The sequence below is a fragment of the Bradysia coprophila genome, chromosome IV (assembly GCF_014529535.1).
Source record: "Bradysia coprophila strain Holo2 chromosome IV, BU_Bcop_v1, whole genome shotgun sequence".
NCBI lineage: Eukaryota > Metazoa > Arthropoda > Insecta > Diptera > Sciaridae > Bradysia > Bradysia coprophila.
This window is the reverse complement of record NC_050738.1, coordinates 6513486-6535775: the sequence shown is the minus strand read 5'-3', so window position 1 is coordinate 6535775 and position 22290 is coordinate 6513486. Positions and strand designations below refer to the sequence as shown.

Genomic DNA, 22290 nt, shown 5'->3' with positions numbered 1-22290 from the left:
ACTACAATATCAATTCCAAAGATTGTATCATTTTATTAGCACGTGATCGACATACAATTTGCCGATATAATTTTCTGTTATTTTGGAATAGAAATTTGGCAGATGGTTTTTTATTGCATTTTTTAATGGATGAGATAATTGTGCGGTGTGCGTCATTGTGTCGTTTGAGATTAACGTGCACGATTTGTTTTTTCTCTCTAACTGTCTTGGTGATTGCACAACCGTCTGGCTGCTTGAATTCTTGCCGACTATTACATACCCTTTGCTAACTATCTTCGTAGATGTACAATGGAAACCAATAAAAACATGGCATTTTCTACCATTAATCGAATCAATGCTCTGAATCCGGGCCCACTTTTGTTTACTGATAAAAATTTCCAAAACTTGCTAAGATTTTCCAAAAATTACTAAGACTTTCCACTAGTTGCTTAAGACTTTCCACAAATGTTCTAAGTGTTCCTTAAAATAAATTAAAATTTCCACAATTTTCCTACGATTTTCCACAAATTTACTAAGATTTTCCAAAAATTACTAAGATTTTCCACAAATTTGCTAAGACTTTCCACACATTTCATAAGATTTTCCACAAATTTGCCAAAATTTTCCAAAAATTACTAAGATTTTCCACAAATTTGCTAAGACTTTCCACAATTTTGCTAAGATTTTCCACAAATTCCGTAAGATTTCCACAAATTTTCTAACATTTTCCAAAAATGTGCTAAAACGAATTTTGACAGACTTTAGAAAATTTTCGAAAATCTCAGCAAATCAATTTTCCAACCTCCAGCTCTGATAAAAACTTTGGGAAAAGTAAGACCTGAGACCTAATTAACAATCAGTTCGCCCATCAGCAACAATAAAAACGTTACAAAATAGATCATTGCTACGCAATCATTCGTGCGGCGCTTAAATTGTAACGAAAACGATTGGTGTTATACAACGAACATTTATTGAATTTACAATAGTGCACACACCGCCTTTGTATGTTCACTTTGTTATCACTAACATGAAATTTACTCTCTACACTTTGTTGCGTATACGTTTTTCTGATAATCTCAATAATTTCAAATAAACAAACAAGTCAAGGATTCATTTAGTGTCAATGACTGAAAGACAATTATTGAGTTTGCTGATATCGGAGAGATTTCATTATAAGTTAAGTTGAACAATAATGTGCATTTATCTCACGTTTATGTGGACCGTGTGATAACGACAGCATTCAACACATAGGTACACCTACACAGACATTCCAACTAGATTATTTTGGCACAGAAATGGCTTCCGGTCTGTCTAAAAGTGTTTTCCATTCGGCAGTACCTTGAAACTTTACACAGTCGCGCCAAGTGGCAACAACTTAAAAGACGACTGAGTTAATTGTTATTATTCCAGCAGTTCAAGAAACTGTGTACTCGATATTATATCATAAAGCGATCGTACTAATTATTGATTGTCTTTGTCTATTTTGTTGACGCGACGCAATACAATAATGAAAAATGTAATTTGCCTATTTGTGCTAAATTCAGTAATGAGTTCAGCGACGACAACACACACATCAATTACAAACAATTGAACATTTTGGTCGCAATTGAATTTTTTTTTTTCTGTTTCGAAGAAATTCCAATTACCATTAATAATACTAGGTAAACGGGATCATCAATTATGCTGACATGCAGTTTCGTGTTTTATAGGTCGAAAGCATGAATAATTTAGCATGAGCACATATTCGCGCTTACATGGATCGATAGACATGAACAAAAAAACCTCGTATTTGTATAGTGATAGCCAGTCATATTTAACGGTATGTTTGCTGCGGGGTGTAGAAAAACTATATTATATGCGCCAATAGCGTGTGTAGTTTAAATGAGGAAATGGAAAACCATGTTTTACGAGGGTTAAATTCATTATATTGTGAAGGTTTCGTTTTCGTCAGCAGATTGGAATGTGTTCCATATTAAATGCCTCTGCCTGCACAAACTAACAAAACAATGGTAAATTTATGAAGATTCTTCAGCGAAAACGTTTCTCTTTTCTTTAATGAAAACTGTCTTCAGCACACATCACAGTATGCCTATGCGAAAGATAAAATTCTAAAAATAATTTTTTTTTACTTGAACATGTTCAACAACTAATCTTTCGAGTGGCACACCTCACGTTTCTTTATGACGTCTTTCAAGACGGTTATAAGTGAATCACGACAAGTAGTGTCGTTGAAACGATATATTTCTTTAAAGAATCGAGTTTTTTTTTCCTTGTCAGAAGTAGAAATCCAACAATTTTCTTACTGTAATACGATTTATGTTGCACAGTTGATTAAAGATTGAATTACAATTTCAGACCGGAAACAGGAACATTGTTAATGAACGTCGATAGACGCATATTTCCCGGCACTCATCCACTGAAACAAATTCAGTGAACTTATGGGGAGTGGTGAATTTGAGTCTGATATATTTAAATGATTGAAAAAAAAATCGGTTGTCACTTACCATTGCTTGCTCGATCTTGTTATCAATCGCAACTGCACTTGTACCAGACGCACTAGAATGAAAAAAAAAATTCTGATTAATCTCAAGTCTGACCTACGATAAGAAATGTAAAAATTTACGTACACAAAATTAGTTCTTATTTCAGAATAAAAAACAATTTCTTATGATCTACTAAGTGGCAGCAAGAGTGGAATAAACATTTTGATTAAATTTATTTTTAGCGAATTTCTGATGTGCGAATTCGTTTACAATTTTTTTTTTATTATTTTCGTATATAACATGATTACGCTAAATGATTTTATAGTCGAATTAAATGTTTTGCGCTTCAGAGCAACGATCAACGATTTTTTGTTTATTTTTTCGTAGATATTTTGGAAATGATTTTGGGTCTACAAACTCATTAAAATGACTGTAAGTCTGACACAGCTGGACGAGTTTTTTTTAATGAATTGAAATGGAAATCCATGAATACAACGAAATCTTAAAAGAAAAACTTCAAGGCATCCTATAACAGCCTCCGAAAATAGTTCTTACACGGTCAAGCTCACCTGTCATCTTATCGTTTTTACCCATACATCATCACAGGTGTGCGAAAAATGAATACCAATATCGCCAAACTTACTGAATAACCTCAATTTAATCTCATTTACAAGTCAAAACTACATATAAATTCGCACACTGACTAGATAAGACACAATAAAAGACAGTAAGAGATAGGAAACAGAGTTGAAAAGACTAAGCAATAGACCTTCAGATTAACAAACAAAGGAAAATCTGTGATAATAATTCTTACAACTATGCAAACCGGAACAAGTGTGATATATGGGCATCGGTCGTTCGGTTTGTTATTTTTTCCTTATTACAAAAGAGGCCGATGACATTTTCTTATTAATTCTATAGAAAAAAGTCCATAATTGCGCGTGACATTTATTGCACGATTAATGTGCTACGGTCATCAAAGACACGCCGCTGTAGTTCCACTAAATGGCGAGTACGTGCAACCGGCAGTCGTGCTGCTATCAGATGGATAGAATGAAAAACTAAAAATTCAAATTGTAAATGCCGATGCGTCTGTTGGGTATGCTAAACCCATCGGCTAAAAAACTCTTTTTTTTTTGTACGAAAATCAGATTACGTCAATCAATTTAGAAAGTACTTCGCATCAGATTTTTATCCGATCGACATGCTAAATTGAAAACAACATAGACCAGTGCGTCTGTAAAAATAGTAAAAACAGAAAATTTTAGTTAACGCACCTCGGTGTTTATTTGAATGTAAACGTGGAAGTTTTGAGTTTTGTATTTTAATTCGGCTATTTCGTTTGGTGCGGCTATGTTTTCAATAGAATCGGATCTGGTTATGAAGCAGCGTTAGCGCACATTGACTTCATGTACAGTTTTGTTTTAAAATACAATTCAGATAGATGAAGAGTCATGCATTTTACCCGTTTAAAGTGATGATAATTTACTTTCATTTCCCCCTAGCAATAATTGAATAAGTCTGACAATGATGAAAACTGGTTTCAGTCTATTGTCCGAAGGTTTGATACCCATCCAGTGAAATTCTGTTACACAACAGGGTTCGTGTCCGAGAATCCGGAATAAAACGCACTCAATTCTTCCGTTATGAATTTTTCATGGAGTATTTTATGAGGATACGGCAATGTTAGATTAAATATAAAAGGCGAACGCAAATATAGCAAATAATCTCGCTTCAACTTCCCATCCCACGTTTTCTTTTTACAACATACTCAACTGATAAGAGCAAAGCATTGAATTAGCTTAGTTAAATTTGTTTTGTTTTTTAAATGGATTAACCAGAGCTATGACTCATTTCTGGTATACGCCTTAGACGCAATGAATGGAGTAGACAACCATTACTTAGGAAGACCATTTAGTTCCACCGATATTACACTATATTACACATCACTAAAATAACTTCTAGAATAAGGGGATGGGTATATGTAGTTATGGATACCTTTCAAAAGATGCAATGACCCTGGGTGGACTACTATTAAAAACAGAATGAAAACACGAAGCCGGTGTACCAGTTGTTCGTTATGGATTTTTATTAAATTTTTTGAAGAAAAATATCGGCTGGACTGCATTTACCGTATTGTGGAGAAGCACTACGTGTACAAAGTTTACACCTTGCATGCACACATATAACACACGTATGTGTATCTACTTAGTCTAATTTTCATGTCTCAACTACACACGTTTTTTTTTTGTTTAAAGACCGCACCGTATACGGTTGTCTTTTCTTTGTAGTCTGTGAAGAAAAATGGCCACCAAAAATAAATGAAATATTTTATGAATATGGCGCAGGTTCATACAGAAAAAAAAGATCCAACCAACATAAAAAAAGAATTTGATTGGTAATCACACATCGCACAAATGTCTGTTATGTAAAAAATAGTAATGTTAAATGGTCATCATTCCAACGAAAAATAAGAGACGTTTTTACATCACCATTTATAGGTATATAGTCAAGCATATAGTGCGATAAATGACGAAACGAAAGTAAACAATTTTCGAGTAAATGACGGTTCTCTTTTTCCATTTTCATCTTACGCAATGGAGCGTGTTACAATTGATTTTAAATTCAATCGAACGCACAATAAGTAATATTTTACTGAAAAAAAACATGAACTTACTTTGGATAGAAATGATCGATGTACTTTATAACAACTTCTCGTAGGATATCTTGTTTTCCGGAGAAAACCGGATATTGATGCATAGCCATCATCTCAGTTTTCATTTATGAAAGCTCGACCGGAGAATGAAACAAACTGATTTGAAATACGCGAATCGTATTTTATATATTGTGTGGCAGCGCGGTATTAATATTAACCAGCTGAGTGAAATGTAATATTATGTCACGGAATACGCACAATTAGCACAATTCTTCTTTTTTTTTAAATTATTTTTCTTTAAATTATTTTCAACAAAATTGGATTCGGTGTGTAATTTTCTTCTTTCGTTTTCTTCTTTGCTTCTTTTTCTTCTTTTTCCTTGATTATGAATTTATTGTGCCTGAGATAAATTTTTTTTTTTCACAAAGTTTTTTTTCACGATATGGCGGCTAGGCAAAGTGAATGTTCCACTTGAATGTTCGCTGTATTGAATGTTTATTGAAATAATATATGGTTGTTTGAGTGCGCTACGTGGTCAACATACATAAAATGTATTCGAAAAAGACTATTTTCAGAACGTCACTTTTATTCAGTTCATGAAACAATTAAAGTTGTCTGATCTGATGATCCGCTGATATTAAGTCAAATTTTCTTTTCTTTCGATTGATTCGAACAATCGCTCTGGTAATGCTGAAGATTGTGGGCTTTATTCGTTATAAATCACGCAAAAAATGATTTACATTTATCACAGAAATAATATTAGAAAATAAATAAAAATAATTTTCAACTTTGTATGATATTCAACTCATTCTTTTCGTGTAAAAACTCAACTTGAACACACCGAAATTTTCACTTCACTCCAAACACTTTTCAACTTTTTGTTCATTGATTATTGGGAAAACGATTAAGTACGCCCCGATGCTCTGTACATAAAGTCTATTTCTCAACTGCTGAGAACTTCCACAGCCAATATTGCTGTGAACCGACCTCAGCTGTTGAGCGAAATTTCAACCGCAGAGAGCCGACCAATATACCCATATGACTACAGCGAATATTGAATGTTATTTGCTAGAGAACATTGGGAACGAAAATTTCTGCCGTAGATACAGTACGAGGGCCAAGTGAATGGATTGCGCAGGTTCATTTTCAAATGAAAACAAAAACAACATTTTAGTGGAGAGAAAAACGAGCTCGGTGAGACGTTTGCCGGAGAGAAATATCGTGTTTGATTATTACACTCAATTTCAATGAAAATGGCCGAAAGTCGTAATTTTTTTTCTTCTTCTTCATTTTATTATGTTTCGTTTCTTGGGTATAGTTCCTTCATTCGTCTTTTTCATCACAATAATAATAACAAATGGTTCGACGATACAACACGAAAAATTTCAGGTTTTTGGAGCTGTTTGTTGTTGTTGGGTTGTGGTTGAATAATTTTTTTTTCTCTTCGTTCGAAAAGTACACGAAAAATGTTTGTGAGTTTTGTCGTATTTTTGTTTTCACAATACGCATATATGGCTTACTTCTCGTGAAAGCATGTCATTATACAGTATATATGAGAAACTTGGTATTAAACATGAGTCTTAATTTTTACTGCGTATGCGATACCTATGCGTAGTTTTTACGCGTACGGGAGATAGTTTTTTCTGTTGATAATCTTTTAAGGTGTGTAGAGAACCCAAAATAAAAACAAAAAATCTATAGAAAGACAAACGCTGAGCACAGATTCGCAATTAAATTCAAGATCTTTTCTATGCTATAAATAAACGAACACTTTGAATGGGTAGCTCTATAAATTATTTTGCCTGGTATGGGAGTTGCGCAGACCCATCAATAAACCAATCAATATGTGTGTTCGATTAAATTCAATTTCAAAGGCTTTTTCAGATGCTCCGAGTTATCAATCACACAGTGTCTATGCACTATAATGGTAGTTTGTTCAATGATACTTTGTTACAACTTAGTTACTTCGCCAATCAAAACTATGAATAATTTAAAGCCAACGGGCACAGTTCAAACGAATGAAATTATACTGGTATGGTGGTAGAGTCTCCAGTCAGACATGAATAATAAAAAAAAATAATGAAAGTACTCAAGTAGGTGGATATACAAATACGAAATACTTATCACAACTGGATCAATTGATAACAATTGTGTTGGAAGATAGACGAAAAAAACAACAGTTGACCCAATTTCTTTTTGAAGTAAATGAATGAAACAATGACAAGACAAATCGTAATTTCAATTATACAAAGTGGACGAGCTGATTGTAGTTTGATGAAAACATGGAAACAGAGGAGAATATTTTATTAGAAGAAATGTCAATGGTTCTTTGAATGACCTCTTTGTATAATTGAATTTGAAGCTTTTGATACTACACACGGCAGAAAATTGACACAGATTTGAAAGCAAACATCAATAGCTCTTTCAACAGGTGAAAATAAAAATTAACAAGTTTTTTGATCGCCAGAGGCCTAAACATACACAGGAACCTCTTTACCTCTACGAACCGGTGTTATGTTTTTATGTAACAATTCTTGCTAATTTTACGTTTGAAAGTTTTTTATTTTGGCTTGATTGACATTAGTGACGAGGTTTGCAATAATCCGTACAGAAGAATTGATTACAATTTCAACTATTTTTTGTTCATCACAATGAAATTTTTTTTCTTTTCTTTTTCGGAGCCCCAACTACACACTCATCGTCTCTGATTTACGTTTGGTTTTATCAAACCAGTTTCGTTTTCAACAAAGTGTTGACTTTGAAATGCACTAAATTTCGTTTTAGTTAAAATGCACTCCGGGCCTGTAGGTGCTGCAGCATATAACACAGAAATGCTCGCACACATAAAACCCAATTTCGACAAAAAGAAAAACTTGTTTTGGTCCTTCGGCGAAGTATAATTTTTATTTGAAAATAAATTGAAAACGATGTTTTGCTGTATTGCGGTTCGTGTACATCGATTTCTTTTCCTTTGCGAAATTTTATGCTTTTTAAACTCGCAGAGTCTGGTTTAAAAAAAATGTTTTTTTTTTTTTAAATGGGACCTACCTTCATCACATTTTATTAAAAAAATATGTTGAATATTAGTCAAATATGTTATCACATTATGTACACACACAGAGTCTCTTAGCCATTCAACTCTTAAAGACGAAGCTACAAATATTGAGAAATCATTGGGTCACATCATGTGACAATCATCCGAAAATATTTGAATTCAAATAAAAATTGCAAATAAAATTTTTCGATTTTTCAGAGCCAACGTTTATTTATTGTCTCGGTAAACTAATGTATTTGTTTCGTGACAATATTTGTGGTATTAACCTCGTGAAACGGTATCAAATTTGGTGTTATTCTGGTTAATAAGCCGGCAAACTTTGCGTATGTACAATGTACATTGTACACAAACTGTGGCGCCACAGACGGAAAAAAAGGTTAGGCACACATGCTCGAGCATTTTGTTGAGACAATATTTGATTGAATTTCAATAATAAAAAATTTATTTGAGAAAATCACAAGATTCGGTTTCAATAGAACAGATTTACCGATTCGTGTTTTCTTTCCTGTTAAATAAAACGTCGAAAGAAATCTGTCCACCAAATTATTTACATCTCAAGGTATACATTTGAGACGCACAATTAAGTTCTCCCATTAATTTTCGATGACGATATTCATCAAAAATTCGTTTCCTAATTACCAACGTTTTTCAATCGATTAAAAATAATTACTTTTTAACCTCATTTCGTTCACATTTTAAATGTTCTGACAATCCAAAGCCAAGCAGATCCTGTCAATAAATTTGACGATAAGTTGTTCAAATACCGAAAAACTTATGTCCAATGACTACGTGACTTAGATATTTTATTAATCGAATTAATATTCTTGGAAACATTCCCAAAATTTCGCGTAGTTTTAAAATGGACCGGTGGAAAATTTAGTTTGAAAAACGCTTCATCGAAACGAACACGGGTAATAATTGTCAATGTTATGTATTTTGCATCTTCGAAAGATCTATTTTTAACGGTGTAAATGCTCACAAAAAAATTTCTCACTTTTTTCATTCATAGACGTAAGCACAACTAAATTGTTATAACTTGTACGCCAAATGAGTGGTTATAAGAAGACGTAATACCGAACCAACAACCAAAATAAACCATAAATCCGAATTCACTTCCCTTAAAAATAATTTAATTGATAAATTTATGCGAATCAAATGGTCGGTTTTTTCGGATATCAATCAATCAAAATGAAATTGCTGTTCTAATTGTTGCATTAAATAAAATGTTTGGTGCAAACACATCCTAATTTTAAGTGGGTGACTCTTTCGCTTTCTACCGAATTATCTTATTGCATTGTTGGCATCGTTATTTAATTATATTTCGAGATTAAGTTCAAGGTAATCAGACGGTGTAACGTAGAGCATTACGATTTTCACACATTCATGCATATTGCAGTACATTTTGTAAGCAATCGCAAAATATTTGTCTCAGCAGTATCATCGCCGCAATTATAATGCATCTGCAGCGACATTAACACAAATAACGTACGTAACACTTAGGTAAAAATACAACATTTCGTTGTTAGTTTGATGAGGTAGATTTGGTTGAAGTTTCCTAGTCCATTAACAAAGTCTTAATCAATGAGAAAATGTTCCGAGAAGAGAAATGAAATTTTCACTTCAATCTAATGTTATGACCCCACTCTTAGTATAAAAGTCACCCATCGAAAATTTCAAATTTGTGGCATTTCCTTTCAGCGTGGGTTGTGATTGTATTCTTTCATTTTTTATTATTATTACCAAGATAGCAAGTGCTCACTCAGTCTCACTCTATAGAACATGTAGCAGATTTTATTAATCAAAAATGCGTTCCCACTTGAACTTCATTCCCGACATTTTTTTTTTCGACAACTTCACCAGATCCATTCACCTTTACACTTTAATGTTATACTTGAATCACACACCCAATGAAAGATATGAAACCCAATTCTTTTGTTGCTTTTTCAATTGGGATGGAGTGGCTTTTCAGTCGTTAAAATTCCACAGACTATGAAATCGAATAAAAAAGATATAAAAAGTTCAAATTTGTCGACGAAAAAAAGTTCGGCAATAAGAAAAATTATTAATAAATCGTTAAACAAGCTTTCGTTACTTCGATTGTGCGTCCACAAATAAAATAAAAAGTTTTGTAGTGCAAAAGTCAATGTCTAATAACCGGTTGTTGTTTAAAATAAAAAAATAAAAAACTTTTCGAATATAAAATCGGTTCCATCCGCGTTTTACTTAATCGTAGAGGTGATAATGAAAAATCTCAACCAAAAAACCAGAACGAATGACGCTCTTTGGTTGAAAAAAATTATTGCAAAATTTTTTATGGTCATTTTACTTGACGGATAAGGCTATTAATATTTGAAGTAAATGGACAGAAATGCCTCTCAAGGGCGCTGTTTTTATTGAATTAAAAAATAAATAAAAAATAAATTTATCGTTGCCATAGAATGGATAAGAAAAATTTTAGTGTCCACAGTGGTTGCTCCGATAAACAGATTCATTACACCCAGCATTATGAATATCTAAAACTAGAGAGTATAATTCACTTTTCCCATAGAAGTGATAAACTTTGGAATTCTCAACTGGCGACTCGATGAAACTTTATAGCTCCCAGTTTATGAATGGCGTGACATTTCCCACAGTTAGTGTCATGTTCAATGACATTATTTAATGTTTCTTTATTGTATGAATGGTCGAGGTATTCGTTCAGCGATTAAATGGTAAATGACTCCATTTGTTTTGTTTGTGTTTTTTTTTTCGGCAATACACAAACGTTGAACAAAGGTGTCCTTTTATTGACTGTCAATAATAATTTCGGATAATCGATGGGTAGTTTGTTTGTTAGGTTAATTGAGTTAATTAAACCGTACGCACTATGGAAATGAATTCTACACGCCAAATTGATCCAATAAAAATTGATGAATATTTCCAAATAAATTATCTTTCTGGACACGAACGTAGAGGGCATTTACCGAAAATAGAATAATTAACTTTTGTCTATACTGTGAATATACCGATAAATCGAACCAAACAAAGAAATTGGAACTCCAAATCCATTTGTTTGTCTCCCCATCTTTAATGCATATAATTTAACTCCGTAAAGTCTCTGCTTATAAGTATGACTACGTTTGACTATCATGGATCCATATCTTATCTCTTTTACACAATTTGAAATGATTGTCGACGAAAGATATTAAATTAGACTTTGAGGTTTTGTCTTCGTTGTTTTCTTTTCGAAACGAATTAAAACTGCAAACATGAAAATATATAAATTCGTTGGCTAATTCTACTATAAATAATAACATTTCAAAATGTATGCTGTGATACAACGGAAATGTATGATACACAATATACACACGCTATATTATACCAAAAATGATGTCTCGGTAAAAACAGAGACAGGTTAATTATTGCCATTAGAGTCTTGAGAGTTTCGAGCTTGACGGTAATTAACACAAAATGTTTACGCACATTGTGTTACTATAAACGAAATATAAAATTTGAGAAATGAATAAAAATTACAAACTTTGACTGATGCTTTAATGGTAGGAGATGCAGATTTATTGCTGGTGCCTTAGGCTTTTTATTTTTAGTATATTATCGTAATGATGTAATCAAGTGAGTGGTTAGACGAGATAAAAACTATTTTTTCATTGTCTTTGTGATGTCATAAGCGTCTGAGCAGAAGGTATTATGTTCAAACAATAGTGACGCGTTTGAATCCTACGTAACTGATAAGGCTCAGAATAGGTTGAATTGAAGAAAACTCGGTAATAAACGTTTTAGAAACAAAAGACGTATGTCGATGAAATCATTAAATCTGCTACTTCTTTTGTATAAACTAAATTGTCGATACAAAATCTTTTACTTCATTTGATTTAACATTTATTTTGCTATATTAGACTGCCTCTACTACTCACTTTCACCGTTGCTGTCGATAATAGATGACTAGCCATTTCTAAAAGTTTAAAAAATCCGTTGGTGGAACGAAAAGCCACTAACGCCGATTACAAACTATGTTACTTACAGACTATTTTACCAAGTTCTGACCTTATATTGCTGACACTTTACTGAACATTGCTGAACTAGATGTGCCACAAGAGTCATTTAAATTACCGGAGAAAGATGAACGAGGATCTTTATGAATTGCAAACGCAAAATTTTGAGTGTAATCGGTAAATAAAATGTGCATCGCAATTGCGACGCAAAAAAATGAAATATTTATTAAATCAACAGTCTGGACTGATGTGTTCCAAATACCTAAGACATAAAATATTGAGTATGAGATCGTGTCTGTGTACCAACAAATTGTATGTGGTAACAGGTGCAATGACACAACAAAATAAAAATTCGGATGAAACGAATAATTTCAACACGAAAAATATTATCGTCAACAACAAGGTTCTTTCAATAAACAGAAATTTTCCAAATAAAAAAATTTAATTTGGAATTCAAATTTCGATTAAAGTTTTAAGTTCTACTGAGGAAACATCTATTATTACTTAACAAAAAATATCGAACTCTGTTTTGTGTGTATCACTTTTGTTTGTTTTTTATTTCTTTAAAGTAAACACTTTTTGTCATTCAACATTCAATGCAAATATTTTGAAGTTTGTTGGCCCGATAGGCTGAAAATATTTGTGCGTGAGTTATATTTATAGTGGAAAAACGGTTACACGTTTTTGAATCGTAAATTAATTTTTTTGCTATGAATAATGTTTACAACGGCCTTGACATGTGCGTATACACTGCCGGCGACGATGGGAGGAAAAAGTTAATAAAAACTCACAAAATTTAATGTGGCCATTTCACAGTCTATTAAACTGTCCATTTATGTCATCTTTAATAATCTTTAATAACTCAATTGTGTAGCATGTTTTCATCATTTTGTTGGAATAGCACGACAAAGACATTTCATATTTTTTAAAACAACAACATGAATAACAATCGCTATTGAACTATTCGTTATTTACTTATTGGAAATATGAATTGACGATATTGATAATGAACGGAAAACAAAAGTTATTAACTAAGCCACACAGTCGTCGTCTACAGCAGTTGTTTAATTAAAACTTTAACAATGTGTACGAGTATGTTTTGCAGCTTACTCACACAAAAGTTTACAGATGAGAAAAAAAAATTATTTTAAGAACAAAGTGAGTTCAAGGTGTAGTGACGTGCGAATGTATTTAAAATTGTATGTCTTCGAAGCGAGAAAAGGTTCGCTTAGGCACGATACAGAACCGTACAAAGAATCGCCTTGATGAAATTATTAATAAATATTCCTCAGATTCCTCAAATGATTTCAATAAAAAAGAAAAAAATGGAAATTAAAACTTGCCTTTCACTACTAAACATTCTCACGATATTTCTATGCAAATTATGGCGAATTTCACGTTTTCCATGCGTCGAATGGTGTTCCCGTTTTGATAGTCCCATAATAAATTCTTATTTGCGAGACGTTTTTATCTAACTTTCCACGTAAACTGAATCGATTTGGTTTTATAACTGACAATACTATCCAAACAAATTGATAGTCCAACACCAGATCGAACCAACCGCGGTTATTAAGTCAATCAATATGTCACTAAACTAAAATGTCCTTTTGCACACAACTAATTTTTCGGTTTCTCTTAATTTAGTCAATGTGTATGGGTGTTAATATACCGATTTAGTTGAACGTTTTCGATGTGGTGAAAGCAAACCGATAGCAAAGAAAATAGACGATCGTAGTACATTTATCGGCGTGGTTCACATATATAGATAGATTCGGATTTTAATTCTTTTTTTTCTATCTTCAGACGAAGCACAGTTATTCGAAAATTAAATCGGTGTGGTATATGCACTAGGTAACACTACATTAATATCCCATTTATACTGACCGGACCATTATACCCGCAAACAAAATTGATAAAAAAAAGTTAATTATTTTCAACAGAAAATCGACACAATCAATCGCATTAGTACGACTACACAAACTTGACTAAACACATAACGGCCTTCAGCTCTGAATTTTGTTGTTTAGACCAGAAATTTAATGAACTCAAACGAGAGTCTATCAGAGATATCAGTAGTGAAGCTACTCGAGAAAATCCTATTATTATTCACCATCATTGACAACAACACATGCATAAATATGGAGCATGTCAGATATTGTTGGACGATATCAAGTAAAAAAAAATTCAAGTAATCAATAGTTGAAATTGGAAAAATTGATAACACAATGAGTAAACAACAGCCGTCTAGTGTGACAAAAATAATGATAAGAATTTCAGCACTTTAAATTGTTATCGGAATATCGAATTTGTTTTTTAAATGAAACTCTGTAACAAAGTGGAAATGGTAAATAGTGGGGACAAGTGCTAGGTATTCCATAACAAAGTCGATCGTTTTTTTAGGCCTATTTGAGTAGAAGTCAGTTTAGAATTTTAACCTTGGTCGCTTACAGGATCATGTTTTATTCAACAGATCACTGCGTTTTGCAAGGGAGTACTTGCAACAAACAAAATCTCTGCATATTGTACAAGTTTACTGGTTGCAAGGCATCTAATCAGAATTTCTATTCATTTGTCGTCTATTACCTAATTCTATTCAAATTTCTCAAAAAAAATTCCACGAAATATGTTTGTGATACTCAATCATCACCCATAGGAACAATAAAGCAATCGTTGATTACAAGATAACATTGAAGATTTCACTTTACTTATCGATTCCGGAAAAAAATCCGTCATCAAGACAATTGACTTTATTGAAACGCTCATTAAGTACTCTGTCAGAGCTAACTTAATTTATGTGTTAATTTCGTGTGTTGAAGTGGCAACTATTTTTAAAGACTACTTATAGACTACCTTCAATTCAGTCTCTCTGCATTCTGTTTGAATGTGTATCGTAACACTCGCAGCACATGTAACAGCAAAAAAATATTGAAATTAAATTGCAAAAAGATAAAGTCACATTTCTAGGCCTACAAATGATTGATTTGCGATGTGAATTTGCTGTTTGTTCAGATAACAAATTAAAAATAGATTTTTCTTATCATCTCTGCACTCGAACTGATTGCAATGTTGAATAAAAAAAAGGTGAGTGGATCTCATGGATAAATTGAGTTGTAATAGAATGTTCACTTATTCATCATTATAAAAATGAAGAGATAATGAAAGCGAATTATATTTTCATAAGCAGACTGTTTTAATACAGTGATTAATTAGCAGTTAATGGTCTAAAGGTTGCATTGAATAAATTGCTTTCAACAAACAACACACTCTACGCGTAATAACTTTTCTGAATCCCGCCTTTTTTCACTGACGTGTTTTATTAATTCACGGTAGACTGTACTCGACAATAGAAAAATAATACGAAGAATTGAGAATTCTGTTTTCAACGATATAAAGAAAAGTATGAAAAAAAAGAAAGAAAACAAAACAAGAAATGGGAGCAATGAGAAATTCGAAAATAGAACACGAACTCATTGAAAACTCTTAAATGACATCCTTCTGTTGGTTAAGTGTTTTCGTGTGAGATTTTCATCGGAAAAATTCAACACAGAAATGAAGTCTTAATAAAAAGAACATAAAAAGTACCGAGAAATCAAACAACGGAATGAAACAAAATCACGGTTCGTTTCATGAAAGAAATGCGGTCGTTTGTTGTACGGGCGAAGAAAACAAACAAACAACAACACACAAACAACAAAATGTGAATCGTAAGTGTGAGATGGGAAATAAGGTTTCGGAGACGAATTTTCAATTCAAATTATTTAGGAAATAAAATGTGTCACGTTGTGTCTTCGGCGACTTGGATAATGACGACTTGGATAATATAGGTAGATGATCGGTTGTTCTGGTCATATGCCACACCGTATACTGTGTGTGCTAATTTAAATCGTTGACTACTATATGGCTTGAATTAAAATAAATTCACAATTCAAAATTGAAATAATAAATATTGAAATAATCCGAGGAATTAATGAATATAAATAAATTTAAAAAGTTGTTTTCAACATTTCGTTTACATTTTGTATTTTTATTACGAGTGGGTAATACACATCAGCATTTCTATACATAAATGTTGGTACGCTGTCGGTACTCGGTTTATTAAAAATTTTATATTTAAATATCCAGATAGAAATACAAATTTGCATATACATTGTAGCGTTAATTAGCTCACGTTTTTTATCACCTTGCACACACAGCGCGCACACATCATTTATATATGATTTATCTTTGATTAATTGATATTGGCAATTGGCATAACATTTTTTTTGTGCTGCATTTCAATGCGAATGTATCATTATACCATGTTGATTATTCAATTAATTGGCAGTTTACAAACACAAAAAGAGTTCAATACACTTAAAGTTCGAAATCAGAATTCACAATGTTGCAAAAATGTTCAAATTGCTGAACGCTCATTTACCTGAGATCTTTGTTATAACTCAGCTTATTTTTCTTATGATTCAAAGTTTTGCAATTGATGACGCAACCATTAAACTGAAGATGGATGACTGAGTATAGAATGAATTCGCTACAAGTTTTCTGCATTAGAAACTTAAACAGTGGATTCAAGCAAGAGAAATTATCTGAACTCAGACTTACAGTGAAGAAGAAAAAATAAAGTTTCATGAATTGCCTGTGGGCTGGCTAACAGCGCTCATGATTTCCGATAAACTTAAAGCGAAATATTACTTTGTAATTAATGGTGTTTGCGAAAAGGAATGAATTGAAAGTGTACGACAACTTGTTAGCCTCGTTTGAAGTTACAATGATAAGGTTGATTATACCACTTGTGCGACATTGCTAATTAAGATAACAAAAGGGAGAAGTTTTTCATTATTTGTAGAGAATCTTCAGTAGGGATTTCAAATCATCATAAAAGTGAGCTTGGTTTGCCATTTAAAAAAAATAAATTTTAACCTTTTACGGCTTTTCTTCTGTCATCGACAGCAATGACAAAAACGAGTAAAGTAAAAGTTATTTTTTTATTAGTTAAGCGAAAGTTGAAACTGAGATAGTAACAGATGCAATGATCAGACCGCGATGCGTTTGTCGTTCGTAAAATATTTTGAATGGACTAGCCTAGCTTCCACAGCTTTCGAAACGAAATAGCCATAATACACTCCTTGGGGAGGTTGTTAATTATTTGCGTTTAGAGTTAAGGTGTTCACACATTGACTATTAATTGACTGACTATAATACAATGCACCAGCTGGTCACATACAATTTCAAATGGGACCAGCTGGTGCAAAATAACGTATGCACACCAGTTCGGTTTAGCGATTGTATATCATACAAATAAAAAATAAAAGAGGACTTAAATAGGCAATCATTTCGTTTCAACGGAAAGTGTGGAATTTTTGTAAATGAACATTCTTGATAGCTTTAGGGAGAATTTTCTACTTACTTGCTACCTTACGGTACGAAATACCCATGTCAAATTTCTTCTGAATTAAAAGCCTCCACTTCACAAAGTTGTGAATTACGAAGACGAACAACAATAGAAGTTCAAAATATCATCAGATACGCTACGCTCAGATATACGTGCACGATTTAATGCGTAGAATCGTTCACACGTTTTTAGTTAATAAAATTTTCGGCGATAAATCAATTTTAATTTGAAAGCGGAGATATAGCACAGTATTTGTACATTTCTCGCAGCTCAAACGATTGAAATTGCCGATCGAATCTTATCGCGTGACACCAAAAAAAAATACACTTCAAGCTGAAATGGGCAATCGAAAAGTGAATTTAAAGAGTTCACAACAAAAAAACAATTGAAAAACTGTTATCGCTTTGTGATAAGATTCTCTTTCTACTACCGGAGAAATTTGAGAAGTTTTTCCTTTGTTTATAAAAAAATGAATTTGTTACGAAGTCCAAAAATGTGTCGCATTTTTATTACAAAAGAATAGTCAACTGTTGTTGCGATATGATACCGCAATTAGGTAACAAAGAATGTCAACATTTCACCTGTGTCGACAGTAATAATGTAATGAAGAAGTTGTACAAAGAAAACCAACCGATGAAAGCTAGTGCTACGGCGTCGAATATTGTGAAAAATATTCTTAAATTTCAATAGACCGAAGTTCCGAAGTCGTAGGTCTTTTACTGGAAGTGGAAATCTGACATCAACCTTATATCAAAACAAAAATAAAGAGGAAATTTCCACAGTTGAAAACTAGTTAATGTACGCTATACATTATAGCTATCAAGGCAAGCCAATACGACTACGTTGGTTAAAATGGGTTCGTAAATATTTTTGTTTTTATGCATACATATTCCATTCAGCAGCAATAATGGAGTGTACAAAAATATTAAGAAAGGTAAGCACATTTCTCTTCATGAAAAACAAATGATTCGTGCGGATACTTACAAATGCACTTCCTCATACAGGTCAGATTTATGCACATATGGAGAATGCATTGCATGCATGCTAGCATAGGCATTGAAAATATATTTAAATTTAAAGTGGAAAAGAGGATGTCGTTTGTTTATTAATCGAAATTGAAGAAATCGAAGGTAAGTTTGGATGGAAGTGTTCGCTTACACAACATACCTGACAAATCTACAATTATTTTCTCGGACTTTGAACATCTACAATATGTCGCAAATCGAGTTTTCTCTTTATTACACATACAACCCACAAAACCACAAACATTATAGGTCTGTTCCAAGGTAATTTCTATCCATAAAGACATACCAAAAATTTAATTGTTGACGAAATGCTCACAAAAGGTTATGGCCCTGTGGATGCTCTCGTTGCATGAAAATATAACAAAATAGACTTATCAACAAATCTTAAAGTACTAGATTTAGTGAAAGTCGTTAGTAATGTGCGCGATTTATACGTCGAATCTAGTACTTCAGAATCTAAGAATCACAAGAAATGTGGGTCTTGTGGAATTTTTTAAAAAATGGAAGCGTTTCCAGCGTAGATTTTCTAAGTGTTATGTTTGGTGTTAGAGATCAATATCATTTTCGTCGAGCATGATACATGCTATTATGCCTTCTACCTTTATACATAACATCCAAAATGAGTATGAAATAGATTAACAACTGATTTCTCGTGCAAATATTTATAGAAAAATTTAGCGGTTTGATTGATAGCAGAGTATCGCCGTTCAACAACACGCCTTATTTTTTTCTCTTTCGACTACAGAATAAAGTAACATAGTAATAAATATCAGCGTTAATTGATAGCAAAAATATTTTTTTCGAGAAAAACAACGTGCTAATTTTCGATGTTATTGTGTTATTCAGCCGCATTTTGTATGTTCGAAAACAGAAATTTACTAAAAAAATAATAATTTTAGTTTCAATGAGATGGACTTTTATAAATTTAACCTTTGTTTCGTTGGCTCATAAATTATGGAAATAAAGTGAACATTTCTGTGTTCACTTTAAAGTGCATTAAAGAGCCCGCTATTGAAATTTATAGTTAACTTCTTGTATTGCATTAATAGCGTAGCCGTAATTTTAATTACACTCTGAAAATAAAGATAATTCGGCTCTCACACAGAGAACAATTATACGATTTTTTTCCACCGTACTTTCCGATAAACCGCAGCTGCATTTAATACACTCACCGCATGTATACATTAACCATCAAATATGAAAATGATATTAAGAAATCGTTTCAACACACGAAAAGCACACAGAGGCGCTGGCTCTATTAGAAAAACAAACGAGAATCGAATTAACTTCGTTCGTCTAATGATTAAACCGTCTCTGCAGCTATATTTAGAACGTAGTACAGTGACAATAAATTAATAAATTGATCTTTACTGGATACTGTAGCATTTTAATTGGTTCTTGATTGGTATTGGAGCATTTTTGTATTTTGTCCAAGCGTGCACGTCAAATTGTATTCTCTAGCGACGTAGTTTTTTCCCCATTTTGGGGTCACACACTTTAATCAATTCGTTTGTTTTGTTTCGAATTTGATCGTGTTGCTGTTGTACGTTTTTATTCATAATTATCAGCAATGTACATTGTGTTTTGATGAGCGAAAAGTCTTTACATTTAATTGAATTGGTCAATCAACCAATTAATGTAAATTAAATTTTGTAATTTACATTCCGAAACGGATAGAATTGACGTGCTGAATCGATCGTTGAACGATGTTGATGATGTCGTAAAATGTACATACGTACGTTCTCTGTAAAACATTGTCTCGTGAAATGCATGGAGCGAAAAATCTATGAGTTTAAAAACGAAAAAAAAAACCGAAATGAACGCGACGTTACGATTTTGTGCCTCTTGGTTCCGATGTCAAATATATGTAAATTTCCATTGACATTTTGTTTTGATTATAAATTGATTCATTACATTGAATATTTATGTATTATCGGCGTGTACGCTCGGGAGTTGTTAAATGAAGTGAGAAGTGATCGATTCAACAAGAAATAACATTCCTATTTCTATTAATAAAACATCATGCTAGCGGAGCAGATTTTTTCTTATAGAAACAGTCGTTGATCGAATTATTTTGAACTTTATTCGAATTGTTAATTCATACCGTATGGATGTTATGGATGTGGTAATAGACACAGAGCCTGTCATATCAGTCACATATGGTCACATTTTGAAATCAACGCCACATTGCTACATTAATCGATACGAAAAACATTTGTTCTACGACGTTTGTTTTAAATCGCTCGTAAAGTTTTAATCAGGGTGGCAATATTGTATACCTCAGCCGACACTCATCATAGAAAATCTAAATTGGTGCCAAATTGAAGTTATTTGAGCCAAATCAAAAATGCATTGAAAAAAATGAAAAATAAAAATTTATTTGGCATGTATGGCGTGTTCGACAAGTTGAAAATTCAACAATTTGACTTCTTAGCCGATCCAGAAATTCCAACGAAAAAGGTATTTGTCAGTTATTGAGGTTTAATTTGGCTCCAATACCTTCCTAGTGCAACAAAAAGTGAACAAATGCTTTTTTTATTGAATAATATAGGAAAATTGCATAGGTGACCTTATGAGGTACCAATATGCTTTGTACAGTACAGTCTTTAATTACCAAATTATTTAAATTCAAATTGATATAAAAATTGTATTTAAAGCAATTATTTTGATGACTCCATGGAAATTCGAAACAAAAATGCATTTAAAAACTAAATTGTTATCGATCGGCGTCATCATTAATTCACTGAATAATTATTTATAAATAAAAGAAAAACTTAACATTAAACATGAAATGTTAATGAACTCACCCAATAAAATTCTTTATAAAATGGTAAACGGTAAATAAGCCAGTATCATTCAGTAGTAGATCCGGCTTCAATGCTGGTAATGAATTCATTTGCTCCTTGACACCAGATGAATTCTGCGATTTATTTCCGTGCAATTGAGTGTACGTAGTATTCGGCGCTGTGGTAGTACTCATTTTCTGGCATCAATGACTCGCATTTGAGTACCAATTTTGAGAGTAAATTGTCACACACATTGGTGACGAAACACTCGAATTGTTATTTTTTTCCTAGTACGAAATTCGATTTCGTGGAAGATTCAGTCTGTGTTTTCTATGGCTTGCGAGTTCTTTTTTTTTATGACTTAATTAATATTACATCGGTTGAGATGCAATTGATTTATGAATAGTTTTACATAGCACTTGTATTTTATGGCTCCACAATATCGATTTTTCGTAAATTCTAAGTAAGTTTGTCTCTTTAAGCAGATCATACGTATGGAATTTTATGTTCGACAGAAATTATTTTTCACACTCTTTCAAACCACCTCTTTTGGCTCACGATTTCAGTTGGTTATTTATGTCTTTTCGATTCTTTATTTCTTGCAAATTAATCAAACCTACAGAAAATATGAAATAATTTTTAGATGTAGAAGTGAATGCATTTGGGTGGTGTTCAATTCATTGAAATCTCAATCTAAATCTTCCTTTCTTTTGAACTGGTTCTATGATGTTATCCCTAACCTCAACTTATTCATTGATAATCAACGATCCTGTGATACACTCTCATCTGCTATCAACAACAACGAAAAGACGAAGCCACAAGCTTATGCAAGTTGTTCTCTTAAATATAGAAATGCAAGACAAAAATATTGAAGTAATAGATTTTGTATTAAACACTGGTAGATAAACCTTACACACAAATGAAGTAACAG

At 32.6% G+C, this 22290-nt stretch overlaps 1 protein-coding gene across 2 annotated transcripts in view; it reads right to left on the bottom strand.

The window, feature by feature from the left end:
* LOC119066743 (protein bunched, class 2/F/G isoform) overlaps positions 1–22290 on the bottom strand; it is a 76280-nt gene that overhangs the window by 10927 nt on the left and 43063 nt on the right. For both annotated transcript variants that reach the window (XM_037169366.1, XM_037169365.1), the window contains one exon: positions 2484–2535. In XM_037169366.1, the coding sequence (XP_037025261.1) occupies positions 2484–2535 (52 nt within the window). The remainder of the gene's footprint in view (positions 1–2483; positions 2536–22290) is intronic.